The sequence below is a fragment of the Danio rerio genome, chromosome 5, assembly GCF_049306965.1.
Source record: "Danio rerio strain Tuebingen ecotype United States chromosome 5, GRCz12tu, whole genome shotgun sequence".
Lineage (NCBI taxonomy): Eukaryota > Metazoa > Chordata > Actinopteri > Cypriniformes > Danionidae > Danio > Danio rerio.
This window is the reverse complement of record NC_133180.1, coordinates 46,276,827-46,296,097: the sequence shown is the minus strand read 5'-3', so window position 1 is coordinate 46,296,097 and position 19,271 is coordinate 46,276,827. Positions and strand designations below refer to the sequence as shown.

The following is a 19,271-nucleotide window of genomic DNA, read 5'->3' as shown; positions in this document are numbered from 1 at the left end:
ATCAACACCTCATTTATATTTGCTGCAGCAAGTTGCCAAGATTCATGGGTAATTTCCATCCCATCAGTCCTTGACCATGATTGGATTAACCCTGGACTATGAGAGGTATATAAATTCAAAAATGCTTAAGTGGCACTGGATGTCTTCAGAAATGATTGAACGAATCAATGAGAGCTAAAATGAATAAATGACCTCAAATTGAGAGGTTTATTACAGAAATCCAGCCCAGAACCTTTAGCCCCGACTATACTGTGCATAAAAAATCTCAGATGGAAGCTGTTTGCCGTTGGACCACGCCATCTCAATAATTACAGATTTTTTTCTTTGTCAGGCTTTTTTTCTAAAGAGACTTGAAATCACTTGAAACTCTGATTCCGTGACATGTTTTTTTTTTTTTTTCAATCAGCTCTCACATGATCACCCAGTGAAGTTAAGCAGGGCTGCAATAAGTTAGTACATGGATGGGAGACCATATGGGAAACTGCTGCTGGAAGATGTGCAAGTGAGGCCAGCAGGGAGTGCTCACCTTACGCGGTCTGTATGGATTCTAATGCTCCAGTATAGTGTAGGGCAGGGGTGTCCAAACTCGGTCCTGGAGGGCTGGTGTCCTGTGAAGTTTAGTTCCAAACTCAATCAGACACACCTGGGCTAGCTAATCAAGCTCTTACTAGACTTTCTAGAAACATCCTTGCAGGTGTGTTGAGGCAAGTTGGAGCTAAAATCTGCAGGGCACCGGTCCTCCAGGACCGAGTTTGGACACCCCTGGGACCTCATGTACAAAGACTTGCGTGGAAATCATACTAAAACATTGCGTACGCAGAAAAAAAATTCAGATGTATGAAACACTGCGTATGCCGAATCTCACGCATATTCTTTTGTACATCCGAATGAATGTGAAACTGAGCGCAACATGCACGAGCACAATTCCCCTCCCTGCCTCCTCCCCCGTATGAATATGCTAATGACTCTACTTTGGCAAAACCTAACGAAAAAGCAATGGCAAAATCAAGCAAAAAGGGAAACTTTGAACAGAATGTGAATTGGAGGTGCTCCTTTCGGAGATAGACCGGAGAAAAGCGCCGTTATTTGCAAGTTTGTTCTCCGGAATTAACAAAAAAAGAAAAAAATAGAGTGGGAGAGTTTAGCTGATGCGGTTAACACAGTTGGGTCTGAACATCTCACTGAGTGAATTAAAAAAGAAATAGTGTGATTTATAAGTGTAAAATGTTGCAGTACCCTTAACAGTCTCAGTGGCGCAGCTTGTAATACGCATGTCAACATGTTTTGACACGTTCAAGCATGAACTCGGTTCGAAACCAGCGTCTGGTAAACTCTTTCCTCTTTTTTTCCCTGCTACAAATCAGATTTTGCCTACTATTTATCACGAGAAAGACAAGCAGGAATCATTAATAAGTCTGTGCATCATATTTTATTTGCACATTAATTGAATGGAAATGTTTCTGATTCACGCATGCAAATTCATCTTCAGATAGTGTCTTTATAGCAATGTGCGTGCAGTAGATTACATTGGGAAAACAGGCGACCGCAGCAAATTGTGCTTTAATGTTTGGCTGGTCAACTGTATGGTATGGAAACCTTATATACTTGCTAGATGAACCCGTCTCATACAGCTGCCATTGCACGGCTCAGACACTTTGCAGAGTGCAATTTAACACAACTGCCTCTAGGAGTCGCCAATGGAAATAAAACAGACATGCACAAAAAATGTGCGTACTGCGCACATTCCCACGTTCATTTCATCGTTAGTAAATCCAAACGTGAGTGATTATGAGCATGAAACCTGGCGTACGCAAAGTTTTTGTGCGTACGCAGCGTTGATACATGAGGCCGCAGGTGTAGGGGAAGCTGTACTGTTGCAATACGAAGCAATACGATCGCCCCTGTGCAATTAGGGAGATCACCCAGGGCAGCATCTTGCTGGGGCGGAGTGCCCCAGTAAAAATCTGCTGTGCCCCAATAAAAGCTTTGAGAAATTATTTACTTTATGCAAGAGTAATCATTTAGAGTGGTAATCCCAGAATAAAGACGTTAGGGGGCATTCACATTTGGCATCTTTTGCATGTGCAAATTTGTTATTCTCTATGTGCAACTAAAACAACGCTGCTGAAAGCAAACTGATGCATGCATGCAGACAACCATTCCCACGCGCCTCACACATGCGGCATCTGCTTGACACTGATGCACTGCTCTTGTTCCCTGTGTGAATCCTGGTATATGTGCCGCTTATACACTGTGAAACCAGAGTAGCAGCCTTTTATGTAGAGGTCTCTGCAAGTTTTGCAGGAAGACAAAACAAAAGTTTATATACTATGATAATGATCTGTTTTTGAATAAGCAACTTTTGATGGGGTGTAGGGGGTAGGGGGGTGGAGGGGGTTGGCTATGGTTGGCGTGTCCCAGTAGAGCTTTGTATCTAGCAATGACTCTGGGTTTGGGTTAACTTTTATGAGCTATATGACAAGATATAATTGAAAACTTTGCTGCAAAAAAGGCAAGAAAGTCTCATATGTATGGAAATGGTAGTAAAATTTCAGTTTGTTTGTATGCTGTCTGAATTTTCTATTTGAGACAATTACTTGTGTTCCAATGGGCGTAAAAAAAAGTCAACCACAAAGTGTCTCCTTTATACAGAGTTTCTGCAGGTTTCATCAAGTAAAGTAAGCTTAACACTAAAAAAAATGTAAAAAATAAATAAATAAATAAAATAAATATTTGTAAAAATATTAAAAATGTATATTTTAAAAACTAATACTTTTATTATAAGGAAGATAATAAAACCATATTGGTGAACAAAATAAACTTTTTATTAAACGTTTTATTGAGATGTATTGCAGGTGATTGAATGGGTCTTTTCCCGATTGGGAAACTTTACATGGACATAGGAAAAATTAAGACCTATTTAAAATTATTTAGGACCTACAACACAGTAATTTAGCAAATGTAAGACTGTTTTAAGGCCTAAAATTAAGTTTTTAAAATTTAAGACCTTTTAAGACTTTTTAAGACTCCGTGGACACCCTGTTTATATCTTGGGGTTTGGGGGAAGAGGTGTAGATGGGGTGGTTTACCCAGGGTACCATTTAAACTAGAATTGCCACTGAGAACTGAGAACAAACTGAAAATCAAGAGTGTATGACGCAATTACCCTGACAACACATGACACGGTCTGTCACTAGTTCATTCATTCATTTTCCTTCAGCTTAGTTCCTTTATTTATCAGGGATGACAACAGCAGAATGAACCACCAACTTATCCAGCATTTGTTTCACGCAGCAGATGCCCTTCCAGCTGCAACCCATCACTGGGAAACACCCATGCACTCCTGTTCACACACATACACTACGCACAATTTAGCTGACCCAATTCACCTATGGTGCATGTCTTTGGACTGTGGGGAAAGCCTGAGCACATGGAGGAAACCCATGCAAACCCGAGGAGAACATGCAAACTCTACACAGAAATGCCAACTGACTCAGCCAAGGCTCGAACCAGAAACCTTCTTGCTGTGAGGCGACAGCACTACCCACTGTGCCACCATATTATTATTATTATTATTATTATTATTATTTATTATTATTATTATATGAGGAGAGTGAGGGGAAAATTCTAATTATTTTGTTGAGAACCCCAAAGAAAATGAGTTCATGTTTGGATGCCATGACTGTGCAAATGACAAACTTTGGATTTGCATGTAAAGTGTCTGAAAAAAAAAAGCCTTTATGAATGAAAAAACTGTTTGCTTTTCACACAATTCACTTTATAACATTGACTTCAAAGTATCCCAGGTGCAGAACAAAGCATCAGCCTGTGAAACAAACCGTGAATGGCATTTTTATGTTGTTGTTGTTGTTTCAGTAAAAGCTCCCATGCAGATGAAATTGTTATGTCTTCTGATATGCTGCATTGTTTCTAAATCATCACTTCAAAGAAGGTTCGGAATCAAAACAGACATTAATCGGATCTTAAACACCTTTGTAAGTACTTATTTTACAAAAACAAAACCCCTACAAGATGTGATTCATTAATATGCTGCTGAAGCTATGAAGAAACGTTGTTATCGTCAAGGCTAAAGCAGCAATTACGGGTTGGTTTAGAGTTAATCCCTGTCAGCCGTGTTGTCTGTAAACTGTCGGATATCACATCAATCTATTGACCAGTTAAATTAAAGCCCTTTGATCTCAAGCCTCTACTCTCTCTCTCTCTGCAAATGACCTATTGGTGACTCTAATTCAGGTAAACAAACAGTCGACTGAACTCGAGGTGACATTATACAAAGCTGAGCTCCAGTCAAAACAGAGGCTCAAGTGGCATATGAGGAATACTTATCATAGACATATCTGTGAAGAGCAATATTTCCATTCAAAATATGCACATAAGTTGAAAGCTTACCAGTTTCTAGATAAAACATAGCGAGGTGTGAGAAGAGAGAGACGTGTGAACTCACTGAATGTATCTCTTCAGCTCTTGCCCACTGCACATGGACCAATGGTAGCGGTGGAAAGCTGCTTGCACCAGAGGGGCCATCACACTTCCCATGGCTGTTTCGTCACCACAGCGGTTGCCCTGGCCGTCATGCTCCATTCCCAGTCTACAGACAAAAGCATGATTATGGTGAGCAGGAACATTTACATGCAGCAATGGCCAGAAATACCATTTTTCACCCCAATTAGCATAGATATAGCTACATGGGGATGCACCTCCAGCACCTCCCAACATTAGTATTGGATATGAAATTGCAAAAGCACACTATGAATCAACCGAGCGAGAAACGACAAAGTAATTGAAGCTAAGACTGATTTTAATATTTAATTGTTTATGTAGGCAGTAGATCCACCAACACAAACATCTAATTGGATCAAGCCCTGCTCCCTATTTATATCACTGTAATAATTAAACAATATTGATGATTACATACTGTAAAAAATTACTTTTTTATTAATAATTAAAATATAATTATTAAAATAATTATAATAATTTAAGCATCTAAACAGAGAATTTAGAAATACAATATATAATTGCAATACATTCATTCATTTATTTATTTTCTTTTCGGCTTAGTCCCTTTATTAATCTGGGGTCGCCACAATGGAATGAACCGCCAACTTATCCAGCACATGTTTTACGCAGAGGAAGCCTTTCCAGTCGCAACCAATCACAGGAAAACAATTGCAATACAATACAATTATTATACATTATTATAACGGAACATACATAGTTTAAGTCAGAATTATTAAACCCCATGAATATTAGCCGCTTGTTTATTTTCCCCTTACCTTTCTGTTTAACAGAGATATTTTTCCAACACATTTCCAAAGATAATTGTTTTGATCACTCATTTCTAATAAATGATTTATTTTATTTTTACCATGATGACAGTAAATAAATTTTACTAGATATCTTTCAAGACTAGGTTAATTAGGTTAACTAGGCATAAAAAAACTGCTTTTCCTCTAGCCAAAAAAAAAAAAAAAGACTTTAAGAAAAAAAAAAATATTATCAGACATATGATAAAAATTTCCTTGCTCTGTTAAATTTTCAGATTTATTACTGCAGTCTTCAGAGTTACATGATCTGTTAGACAATAATTCTAAAATATTAATTTAGTGCTTAGGAAACATTTCATAGTAATATCAATGGTGAAAACATTGTGTTTTGCTTAATTTGCTTGCATAAAAATATTAATAAATTATTGCATCTTGTTTCCCAGTGATGAGTTGCAGCTGGAAGAGCATACGCTGCATAAAACATTCGCTGGATAAGTTGGCAGATCATTCCACTGTGGCAACCTCAGATTAATAAATTGACTAAGCTGAAAAAGAAAATGAATGAATGCAACAGCTAGCTGATAAATTTATGCACATCTTTCAAATCTTAGTTTCCCCAAACTTTTAAGCACATGTAGATCTGCAATTGTCTATATTTAAATAGAATTGGTACTAATAATATATAAATAAGGTATCCTTAATTTAATAATAACGCCTATTCTTGCATTACAAATGTCAAACAGATGCTGAAGTTTGTGCAGGGACTAGTATGGAAACAGGAAGGACAAAGGCTTAAGAGGAAATCAATTCTTTGTGGCTGCCAGCCAGAAAATTACAATCTCAGAGGTCCTGACATCTCGCTTTGAATTAAATCAAATGTTATTTTTGTCAGTGGTAATACCAAACTGAATGGATGTCTGTCAGCAGGACCGTGGCCAGATACAGAATAATAATGGTTTACCAGCCGTTGTCATGTGCACACTGAATAAAGCATTTGAAAGAGAGAAAGAGAAATAGAGAGAGAAAAATAGATAAAAACAGCTGTTGCAAAGGGTAAAGTATTGAACAATTGTTTCCATACTGAAAAGAAGATAAGGAGGTTGACTCCATGGATAATCTATGTGTAGGTGGTGAGTTTTTTTTTTTTTTATCATAAAACCCTTTTGTAGATGTTTAGATGTCCACAGATTATAAGCTTCTGTTGTCAGAAGCAGGACTGAATGCTGAATCTAACCATGAGATCAAAAAAAAAATTTTGAGCATGCAAGTAGGATAGTAAGTACAAAGTATTATCTATCAAGTATCCTGATGTCTCTGTCTTTATCACATCTTTAAAAGATGTGCAAGTTCACTCATGTGAGACATCCAGATTTTGTGTCTTGTTTTATTTCTCTGAATAGTGGCCTTACCTTAAGTGTTTGCAATACAGCATATTGACCATGAGAACTTATTTAAAAACATGAATTATGCAAGGTTTATAACCAGAACAAATCTATTTTGAATTAAAATGCAAAACCACACATATGGAACAGAGTGTACCAACATAAAACACTTTTTGAGGGCTAACATCAGTGTATAAAGGCTGAAAAGAGCCTGGTCATGTTTAAAAACCTACACATGTCCTGTCTCATGGGCTACAACAAAAGCAGAAGAGAAGCCGTCTTCATGATTGAGGGTGCAGCTGCGGACAGGGTGGCACATCCCGGTGACAGGGGCATATCCTGAGAGTGAGTGAGTGACAGAGACAGACAGAGAGGATGAAAGAGTTATTCGGGTTTATTTATTCTGTCATAACTTGCCCAAGTGATTCTGTATTCTGACAGCTTGCTGCTTGGTGTAATTATAATGCTTTGAGTTGAGTGATGCTGACAACTCTGCAAAGAGTTATTTCTTTCTCTTACTAATGACATGAAATGGCCTGTTTTTCCTAATGATTCAAATTCATATTTTAAAGAGGATTAGAGATGGAGGGAAGCAAATGTCTTTCATACAAAGGTGTCAGAAAGTGCCAAAATAATGTCAACCTAATATCTGTCAGTACATAATATTCTGTTGTGTTGGACAAAGACAGCCACTTTGTTGTAGGTGTAATACAGTGAACTATGCAATTGCTTGAACTAACTGACAATGTGGCTTTCAGTCAAGAATCAATAATAAATGTGTCAATCAAAAATGAGTAATGTGTAAATGCGATTTCATTTACATTTTTTGCAACCTAGGCTCATTCAGGAAACACGTCCCAGGAGTTTTTTTTTTTTTTTTTGCAGTTTTTGTTTTTACGAATTCCCCAGAGGCCACTTTATACATATTTGATATCTCAAATTTCTCTTGCAAGTGCAATTTGCGTCAGCTCTTCTTGCATAAATCCACCAGAGGCTTCTGTCAATTGACTGACTGACTGACTGACTGACTGACTGACTGACTGACCAAAAACCCCACCCTCCCCTTCCCTACACCCCACCAATAGTGTTTTAAAAAGCACCAATTGGCCAGTGCCTACCCTCTTCTCTACACAACAGACAGTGTTTTGAAAAGCAATATAGAAAAGTCCCCAGTTTTGTACCAGGTTTTCAGATTTTACCACATTCTCACACTTGTTGATCAAATGTTTTTTTTTTTTTGCCTTTTGTTTTTGTCTTACCTGCTTTCTGAAACTGTTCTTCGCTGGACTTGAATCCTGTCGACATAATTCGCGATCTAAAGAAATTCATGTAGGGCTACATTTCCAGAATGAGCATAGGTTGATTTTTTAGGTAATGTCAATTGTTTGTCAAAAAAGATTTTTGTTTTCATTTGTTTTAAGTGCGATAACATTCCCCATACACTGTAGAAATATATATATGGCTGATTCCAGCGTTATGGATGTGACATTTGCAGTAAAAATTCAAAACATAAATTCGCAGAGAAAGTATACGTTAACATTATATTGAAGCATCTGTTTATATTTTCCAAAACAACTAACCACAGAGTTATGGGATCAAAAAAATTCAATCTGTGAACATTTTTATACTTTAAATGAGGAAAATAATCAAGCGTTATGGATGTGACAAAAAAAGTCTGCGAGTTTACAGTATACAACATTTAGCAAAAATTCTGTGAATTAAACTGCACAACCCAAAATAAATAATGCTCAACAAAAGGATAAGAGTTGGATCTTTATAGAACAAAACTGATTGATTTTATTTTATTTTGACATTTTTGCATTTTTGAGGGAAAAGCTTTGTTATGGATGTGACACTTTTTCGTTATGGATGTGACGGATGTGAAATTGACATTTGTTTGACTTTAGTAAATCAAATATAATAGTTTGAAAACATTGATAATTTTAAGTATTTTTAAAGTACTGTAAAACACTTGCCTGCGCAAAAAATGTAGAAACGGTTTCGCTATTTTGGTGAAAACATTTTTCTTTTCATGGCAAGGTTGACATTTTCATGGAATTGCTCATATATATATATATATATATATATATATATATATATATATATATATATATATATATATATATATATATATATATATATATATATATATAGTAATTACCAGACTTTGAATTTCAACATTCAACTTAGCAGCTCAACAGAGTGACATTTTAAAAGATTATAACAGCACGTTGTGCAAGAAATGTATAATTAAGACTGCAAAACACTGAAAATGTACTGGCAGCTTAATATCAGGCTCTTGTACAAAAATGTATATAACCAATAGACAATTTACTATGTTTGTAAACATTCAGGATGCGCGCGGAGGGAGTTGGCAGACAAAAAAACGGGAGCGCTAGCATTTACAGTGACATCCGATGCGGTACAGAGTTTGTTGTAGTCTTACAAATAAGTTATATTTATTACATATTATATATATTATTTACATAATGCTTTCAGCGAATTATAACAGCTCGTCACCCTGTGATAAGCAAAGTGATTCAGCAATATTAACGTTAAAGTGAGCGGCGTTCATCTGACAGGTCCATTGCACCATCTCAATGAATATTGGATAATACGAAATGGCCAAGCATCCAGCCCAAAATATACATTCTCATTGAAGCTCCAAGTGTTTTAACAAGATGTTTGGTCATGTGCAAGAAATAATGTTCCATGATTACCAACTATTAAGATGTGTTTTTACAGAATTATTATTATTATTATTATTATTATTATTATTATTATTATTATTATTATTATTATTGTTATTATGGTTATTATTAATATTATTATTAATATCATCATCATTATTTTGTATATATTAAACTTCCTACAGTTATGGAAACATGATTTTGAAGCAAATCCTGTATGGTTATGAAGGAATCTCTAACCCTTTTTTGATTCCTTTACATATTTATCAGCTGACACAACACTGATACATCTGTCTTTCCTGTCTAGCATACAACATTGTATTCACTGTTTAGTAAGTTTTATAAACCCCATGGCCTCAGACTAAATGGTGACTAAATGTTTTTAGGGACCGAGCACCGAAACGGTGCGTAGGCCCTATTGGAATTGCTCTGTTTATTATTAGGGACCGAGCACCGAAACGGTGCGTAGGCCCTATTGGAATTGCTCCGTTTTTTATTATTATTATTATTATTATTATTATTATTATTATTTAGGGACCGAGCACCGAAACGGTGCGTAGGCCCTATTGGAATTGCTCCGTTTATTATTATTATTAGGGACCGAGCACCGAACGGTGCAAGGCCCTATTGGAATTGCTCCGTTTATTATTATTATTCTTCCGACTTCTTCCGCGGAATGAATCGCAGTTTTGAGGGGCTAAACATGCCCGAAAACTCACGAAACTTTGCACACGCCTCATAAGTGGCGAAAATTTACGTTTGTTATGGGCTTCTGAAGTGGGCGTGGCAAAATGACTCAACAGCGCCACCTAGAAAAATTAAATCGACGAGCCCCCGATCCACGAATCACGCACATGCATGAAAATTGGCACACACCTCAAACACACCAAAACATACGAAAAAGTCTCTTAGAGCCATATCTCAAACCCAACAGGAAGTCGGATATTTTTAACTTCCTGCGGCGAAAAAGTGGCGTTTTTGCCATTTCCAGGCGTTGTATTTTAACGAACTCCTCCTAGGGATTTTATCCGATCGACACCAAAATTGGGTTTTGTCATCTAAAGGCCTTGGCGATGTTAAATTGCGAAGCTTTAGAGTTTTCGTCGATGGGCGTGTCCGTGGCGGCCTCGCAAACTTTGACGACTCGCCACAAAACAGGAAGTCACTATAACTCAGACATGCATTATCCGATCTGCCTCAAAATTCACACGTTTGATAAGAGTCCTGACCTGAACACGTTTACATGCCGATATCCAGTTACAGTTATAGCGCCACCTGCTGGCCACCGGAAATGACATGTTTTACACTGTAACAAACTCCTCTCACAAATTTTATCGTATCAGCACCAAAATTGGGTAGTGTTATCTGAAAGCTCTAGCGATGATATATTGTGAAGATCTAGAGTTTTTGCAGAGGGGCGTGTCCGTGGCAGCATGACAAACCTCAACGCTTCGCCATGGAAAAGGAAGTCCTTATAACTCAACCACACAATGTCCGATCTGCCTGAAACTTTACATGGTTGATAAACGTCATTTCCTGAACACATCCACATAACAATATTGAGTCAGTCATAGCGCCACCTGCTGGCAGAAGGTAGTTTGGCTTATAACTCAGCCACACAATGTCCGATCTGCCTGAAACTTCACATGGTTGATGAATGTCCTCTCTTGAGCACATCTACATAATAATATTGAGTCAGAGTAATAGCGCCACCTGCTGGCAGAAGGAATTTTGGCTTGTAACTTGGCCACACAATGTCAGATCTGCCTAAAATGTCACATGGTTGATGAAAGTCCTCTCCTAAACACATCTACATAATAATATTGAGTCTTTCATAGCGCCACCTGCTGGCAGAATGTAGTTTGTCTTAAAACACAATCTCCACACAATCTCTGATCTGCCTGAAACTTCACATGGTTGATAAAAGTCCGCTCCTGAACACATCCACATAACAATATTGAGTCAGTCATAACGCCACCTGCTGGCAGAAGGTAGTTTGGCTTATAACTCAGCCACACAATGTCCCATGTGCCTGAAACTTCACATGGTTGATAAGATTCCTCTCCGGAAGACATCTACATGCCAATCTTAAGTCACAGTTATAGCGCCACCTGCTGACAGGAGGAAGTTTGGCATAAATTTGTGATTTTCTTAGATTTTTTTTTTATATATTGGCTTAAATTATTATTGTTCGCTGTTCTCTGTCATCGTAAGGTCACCGGGCGGCGGTGAGCCCGGGTGCGAGGTCCCTATCATCGCTGCTTGCAGCTTTAATTAGGGACCGAGCACCGAAACGGTGCGTAGGCCCTATTGGAATTGCTCTGTTTATTATTATTCTTCTTCTTCTTCTTCTTCTTCCGCGGAATGAATCGCGGTTTAGAGGGGCTAAACATGCCCGAAAACTCACGAAACTTTGCACACGCCTCAAAAGTGGCGAAAATTTACGTTTGTTATGGGCTTCGGAAGTGGGCGTGGCAAAATGACTCGACAGCGCCACCTAGAAAAATTAAACGGACGAGCCCCCGATATATGAATCACGCACATGCACGAAAATTGGCACACACCTCAAACACACCAAAACATACGAAAAAGTCTCTTGGAGCCATATCTCAAACCCAACAGGAAGTCGGATATTTTTGACTTCCTGCGGCGAAAAAGTGGCGTTTTTGCCATTTCCAGGCGTTGTATTTTAACGAACTCCTCCTAGGGATTTTATCCGATCGACACCAAAATTGGGTTTTATCATCTAAAGGCCTTGGCGATGTTAAATTGCGAAGCTTTAGAGTTTTCATTGATGGGCGTGTCCGTGGCGGCCTTGCAAACTTTGATGATTCGCCACAAAACAGGAAGTCGTTATAACTCAGGCATGCATCACCCGATCTGCCTCAAAATTCACACGTTTAATAAGAGTCCTGACCTGAACACGTTTACATGCCAATATCCAGATATAGTTATAGCGCCACCTGCTGGCCACAGGAAATGACATGTTTTACAATGAACCAAACTAACTGCCACAAATTTTATCGTATCAGCACCAAATTTGAGTGGTGTTATCTGAAAGCTCTAGCGATGATATATTGTGAAGATTTAGAGTTTTTGCAGAGGGGTGTGTCCGTGGCGTCATGACAAGGCTCAACGCTTCGCCATGGAACAGGAAGTCCTTATAACTCAACCACACAATGTCCGATCTGCCTGAAACTTCACATGGTTGATAAAAGTCCTCTCTTGAACACATGCCCATGAAATTATTGAAGTGGGTGTGGCAAAATGACTCGACAGCGCCACCTAGAAAACTTAAACGGACGAGCCCTCGATCTACGAATCACGCACATGCACGAAAATTGGCACACACCTCAAACATGCCAAAATATACGAAAAAGTCTCTTGGTGCCATAACTCAAACCCAACAGGAAGTAGGATATTTTTAACTTCCTGCGGCGAAAAAGTGGCATTTTTGCCATTTCCAGGCGTTGTATTTTAACGAACTCCTCCTAGGGATTTTATCTGATAAACACCAAAAATGGGTTTTGTCATCTTAAAGCCTTGGTGATGTTAAATTGCGAAGCTTTAGAGTTTTCATCGATGGGCGTGTCCATGGCGGCCTCGCAAACTTTGATGATTCGCCACAAAACAGGAAGTCTTTATAACTCAAGCATGCATTATCCGATCTGCCTCAAAATTTACAGGTTTGATAAGAGTCCTGACCTGAACAAGTTTACAAGCCAATATCCAGATACAGTTATAGCGCCACCTGCTGGCCACACGAAATGACATGTTTGACACTGTAACAAACTCCTTCCACAAACTTTCCCGTATCAGCACCAAAATAGAGTGGTGTCATCTGAAAGCTCTAGCGATGATATATTGTGAAGATCTAGAGTTTTTGCAGAGGGGCGTGTCTGTGGTGGCATGACAAACCTCAACGCTTCGCCATGGAACAGGAAGTTATTATAACTCAACCACACAATGTCTGATCTGCCTGAAACTTCACATGATTGATAAAAGTCCTCTCCTGAACACATCTACATAACAATATTGAGTCAGTCATAGCGCCACCTGCTGGCAGAAGGTAGTTTGGCTTGTAACTCGGCCACACAATGTCCGATCTGCCTGAAACTTCACATGGTTGATGAAAGTCCTCTTCTGAACACATCCACATAACAATATTGAGTCAGTCATAGCGCCACCTGCTGGCAGAAGAAATTTTGGCTTGTAACTCGGCCACACAATGTCAGATCTGCCTAAAATGTCACATGGTTGATAAAAGTCCTCTCCTAAACACATCTACATAATAATATTGAGTCTTTCATAGCGCCACCTGCTGGCAGAATGTAGTTTGTCTTAAAACACAATCTCCACACAGTCTCTGATCTGCCTGAAACTTCACATGATTGATAAAAGTCCGCTCCTGAACACATCCACATAACAATATTGAGTCAGTCATAACGCCACCTGCTGGCAGAAGGTAGTTTGGCTTATAACTCAGCCACACAATGTCCCATGTGCCTGAAACTTCACATGGTTGATAACATTCCTCTCCGGAAGACATCTACATGCCAATCTTAAGTCACAGTTATAGCGCCACCTGCTGACAGGAGGAAGTTTGGCATAAATCTGTGATTTTCTTAGATCTTTTTTTATATATTGGCTTAAATTATTATTGTTCGCTGTTCTCTGTCATCGTAAGGTCACCGGGCGGCGGTGAGCCCGGGTGCGAGGTCCCTATCATCGCTGCTTGCAGCTTTAATTAGGGACCGAGCACCGAAACGGTGCGTAGGCCCTATTGGAATTGCTCCGTTTTTTATTATTATTATTATTATTATTATTATTCCGCCCCCTATCGGGGCACTTTTGAGGGTCTAAACATGCCCGAAAACTCATGAAAATTTGCACACACACCAAACGCGGTGTAAATAGCAGGTTGATATGGGTCTCGGAAGTGGGCGTGGCAAAATGACTCGACAGCGCCACCTAGAAAAATTAAACGGACGAGCCCCCGATACACGAATCACGCACATGCACAAAAATTGGCACACACCTCAAACATGCCAAAACATACGAAAAAGTCTCTTGGAGCCATATCTCAAACCCAACAGGAAGTCGGATATTTTTAACTTCCTGCGGCGAAAAAGTGGCGTTTTTGCCATTTCCAGGCGTTGTATTTTAACGAACTCCTCCTAGAGATTTTATCCGATCAACACCAAAATTGGGTTTTGTCATCTAAAGGCCTTGGCGATGTTAAATTGCGAAGCTTTAGAGTTTTCGTCGATGGGCGTGTCTGTGGCGCCCTTGCAAACTTTGATGATTCGCCACAAAACAGGAAGTCGTTATAACTCAGGCATGCATTATCCGATCTGCCTCAAAATTCACACGCTTGATAAGCATCCTGACCTGAACACGTTTACATGCCAATATCCAGATATAAATATAGCGCCACCTGCTGGCCACAGGAAATGACATGATTTACGGAGTAATAAACTCCTCCCACAAATTTTTTTGTATCAACACCAAAATTGGGTAGTGTTATCTGAAAGCTCTAGCGATAATATATTGTGAAGATCTAGAGTTTTCGCAGAGGGGCGTGTCCGTGGCGGTATGACAAACCTCAACGCTTCGCCATGGAACAGGAAGTCCTTATAACTCAACCACACAATGTCCGATCTGCCTGAAACTTCACATGGTTGATAAACGTCATCTCTTGAACACATCCACATAACAATATTGAAGTGGGCGTGGCAAAATGACTCGACAGCGCCACCTAGAATAATTAAATGGACGAGCCCCTGAGCTACGAATCACGCACATGCACGAAAATTGGCAAACACCTTAAACATGCCAAAACATACGAAAAAGTCTCTTGGAGCCATATCTCAAACCCAACAGGAAGTCGGATATTTTTGACTTCCTGCCGCGAAAAAGTGGCATTTTTGCCATTTCCAGGCGTTGTATTTTAACGAACTCCTCCTAGGGATTTTATCCGATCGACACCAAAATTGGGTTTTGTCATCTAAAGGCCTTGGCGATGTTAAATTGCGAAGCTTTAGAGTTTTCGTCGATGGGCGTGTCCGTGGCGGCCTCGCAAACTTTGACGATTCGCCACAAAACAGGAAGTCGTCATAACTCAGGCATGCATTACCCGATCTGCCTCAAAATTCACACGTTTGATAAGTGTCCTGACCTGAACACGTTTACATGCCAATATCCAGATACAGAAATAGCGCCACCTACTGGCCACAGGAAATGACATGTTTTACACTGTAACAAACTCCTCCCACAAATTTTTTCGTATCAGCACCAAATTTGAGTGGTGTCATCTGAAAGCTCTATCGGTGATATATTGTTAAGATCTAGAGTTTTTGCAGAGGGGCGTGTCCGTGGCGGCATGACAAACCTCAACGCTTCGCCGTGGAACAGGAAGTCCTTATAACTCAACCACACAAAGTCAGATCAGCCTGAAACTTCACATGGCTCATAAAAGTCCTCTTCTGAACACATCCCCAAAACAGTATAGAGTCAGTCATAACGCCACCTGCTGGCAGAAGGTAGATAGGCTTATAACTCAGCCAAACAACATCCGATCTGCCTGAAACTTCACATGGTTGATTAAACTCCATTACTGAAGGCATCTACATGCCAATCTTAAGTCACAGTTATAGCGCCACCTGCTGGCAGATGTTAGTTTGCATTATAACTCAACCACACAAAGTCCGATCTGCCTGAAAGTTCACATGGTTGATAAAAGTCCTCTCCTGAACACATCTACATAACAACATTGTGTCTGTCATAGCGCCACCTGCTGACAAAAGGCAGTTTGGCTTATAACTCAGCTAAACAATGTTCGATCTGCCTGAAACTTCACATGGTTGATAAGATTCCTCTCCTGGTGACATCTACATGCCAATCTTGAGTCACAGTCATAGCGCCACCTGCTGAGAGGAGGAAGTTTGGCTTAAATTTGTGATTTTCTCAGATTTTTTAAATATATCGGCTTAAATTATTACTGTTCGCTGTTCTCTGTCATCCTGAGGCCACCGGGCGGCGGTGAGCCCGGGTGCGAGGTCCCTATCATCGCTGCTTGCAGCTTTAATTATTATTATTATTATTCTTCTCTCCAATGAATCGCGATTTAGAGGGGCTAAACATGCCCGAAAACTCACGCAACTTTGCACACGCCTCAGAAGTGGCGAAAATTTACGTTTATTATGGGTCTCGGAAGTGGGTGTGGCAAAATGACTCGACAGCGCCACCTAGAAAAATTAAACGGACGAGCCCCCGATCTACGAATCACGCACATGCACGAAAATTGGTACACACCTCAAACATGCCAAAACATACGAAAAAGTCTCTTGGAGCCATATCTCAAACCCAACAGGAAGTCGGATATTTTTGACTTCCTGCGGCGAAAAAGTGGCGTTTTTGCCATTTCCAGGCCTTGTACTTTAACGAACTCCTCCTAGGGATTTTATCCGATCGACACCAAAATTGGCATTTGTCATCTAAAGGCCTTGGCGATGTTAAATTGCGAAGCTTTAGAGTTTTCGTCGATGGGCGTGTACGTGGCGGCCTCGCAAAGTTTGACGTTTCGCCACAAAACAGGAAGACGTTTTAACTCAGGCATGCATCATCCGATCTGCCTCAAATTTCACACGTTTAATAACAGTCCTGACCTGAACACGTTTACATGCCAATATCCAGATACAGTTACAGCGCCACCTGCTGGCCACAGGAAATGACATGTTTTTACAGAGTAACAAACTCCTCCCACAAATTTTATCGCATCAGCACCAAAATTGGGTAGTGTTATCTAAAAGCTCTAGCGATGATATATTGTGAAGATCTAGAGTTTTCGGAGAGGGGCGTGTCCGTGGCGGCATGACAAACCTCACTGCTTCGCCATGGAACAGGAAGGCTTTATAACTCAACCACACAAAGTCCGATCAGCCTGAAACTTCATATAGTGGATAAAAGTCCTCCCCTGATCACATCCACATAACAATATTGAAGTGGGCGTGGCAAAATGACTCGACAGCGCCACCTATAAAAATTAAACGGACGAGCCCCTGATCTACGAATCACGCACATGCACGAAAATTGGCACACACCTCAAACACGCCAAAACATACGAAAAAGTCTCTTGGAGTCATATCTCAAACCCAACAGGAAGTCGGATATTTTTAACTTCCTGCTGCAAAAAAGTGGCATTTTTGCCATTTCCAGGCGTTGTATCTTAACGAACTCCTCCTAGGGATTTTATCCGATCAACACCAAAATTGGGTTTTGTCATCTAAAGGCCTTGGCGATGTTAAATTGCGAAGCTTTAGAGTTTTCGTTGATGGGCGTGTCCGTGGCGGCTTCGCAAACCTTGACGATTCGCCACAAAACCGGAAGTCATTACAATGACTTATAACCACACAATGTCCGATCTGCCTGAAACTTCACATGGTTGATAAAATTCCTCTCTTGAACACATCCACATAACAATATTGAGTCAGTCATAGCGCCACCTGCTGGCAGAAGGTAGTTTGGCTCATAACTTAGCCACAAAATGTCTGACCTGCCTGAAACTTCACATGGTTGATTAAATTCTTCTACTGAAGGCATCTACATGCCAATCTTGAGTCACAGTTATAGCGCCACCTGCTGGCAGAAGGTAGTTTGCATTATAACTCAACCACACAATATCCAATCAGCCTGAAACTTCACATGGTTGATCAAAGTACTCTCCCGTGCACATCTACATAATTATATTGAGTCTCTCATAGCGCCACCTGCTGGCAGAAGGTAGTTTGGCTTATAACTCAGCCACACAATGTCTGATCTGCCTGAAACTTTACAAGGTTGATTAAATTCCTCTCCTGAAGACATCTACATGCCAATATGGAGTCACAGTCATAGCGCCACCTGCTGGCAACAGGAAATTAAATATAACTCAGCCGAACAATGTCCGTACTGGCTGAAAATTCACATGGTGGATAAGATTCCTCTACTGAAGGCATCTACATGCCAATCTTGAGTCACAGTCACAGCGCCACCTGGTGACAGGAAGATGTTTGACATAAATTTGTAATTTTCTCGGGTTCTTTATATACATCGGCTTAAATTAATATTGTTCGCTGTTCTCTGTCATCCTGAGGCCACCAGGCGGCGGTGAGCCCGGGTGCGAGGTCCCTATCATCGCTGCTTGCAGCTTTAATATTATTATTATTATTCCGCCCCCTATCGGGGCACTTTTGAGGGTCTAAACATGCCCGAAAACTCATGAAAATTTGCACACACACCAAACCCGGTGTAAATAGCAGGTTGATATGGGTCTCGGAAGTGGGCGTGGCAAAATGACTCGACAGCGCCACCTAGAAAAATTAAACGGACGAGCCCCCGATCCACGAATCACACACATGCACGAAAATTGGCACACACCTTAAACACGCCAAAACATACGAAAAAGTCTCTTGGAGCCATATCTCAAACCCAACAGGAAGTCGGATATTTTTGACTTCCTGCGGCGAAAAAGTGGCGTTTTTGCCATTTCCAGGCGTTGTACTTTAACGAACTCCTCCTAGGGATTTTATCCGATCGACACCAAAATTGGCTTTTGTCATCTAAAGGCCTTGGCGATGTTAAATTGCGAAGCTTTAGAGTTTTCGTCGATGGGCGTGTCCGTGGCGGCCTCGCAAACTTTGACAATTCGCCACAAAACAGGAAGTCGTTATAACTTAGGCATGCATAATCCGATCTGCCTCAAAATTCACACGCTTGATAAGAGTCCTGACCTGAACACGTTTACATGCCAATATCCAGATACAGTTATAGCGCCACCTACTGGCCACAGGAAATGACATGTTTTACACTGTAACAAACTCCTCCCACAAATTTTATGGTATCAGCACCAAATTTGAGTGGTGTCATCTGAAAGC

The 19,271-nt window shown here is 40.1% G+C and overlaps 1 protein-coding gene across 6 annotated transcripts in view; it reads right to left on the bottom strand.

The window, feature by feature from the left end:
- Positions 1-19,271, bottom strand: part of adamts3 (ADAM metallopeptidase with thrombospondin type 1 motif, 3) — a 214,814-nt gene that overhangs the window by 89,694 nt on the left and 105,849 nt on the right. For all 6 annotated transcript variants that reach the window (NM_001287096.1, XM_073949700.1, XM_073949701.1 and 3 more), the window contains 2 exon segments: positions 4,466-4,609; positions 6,901-7,006. In NM_001287096.1, the coding sequence (NP_001274025.1) occupies positions 4,466-4,609; positions 6,901-7,006 (250 nt within the window).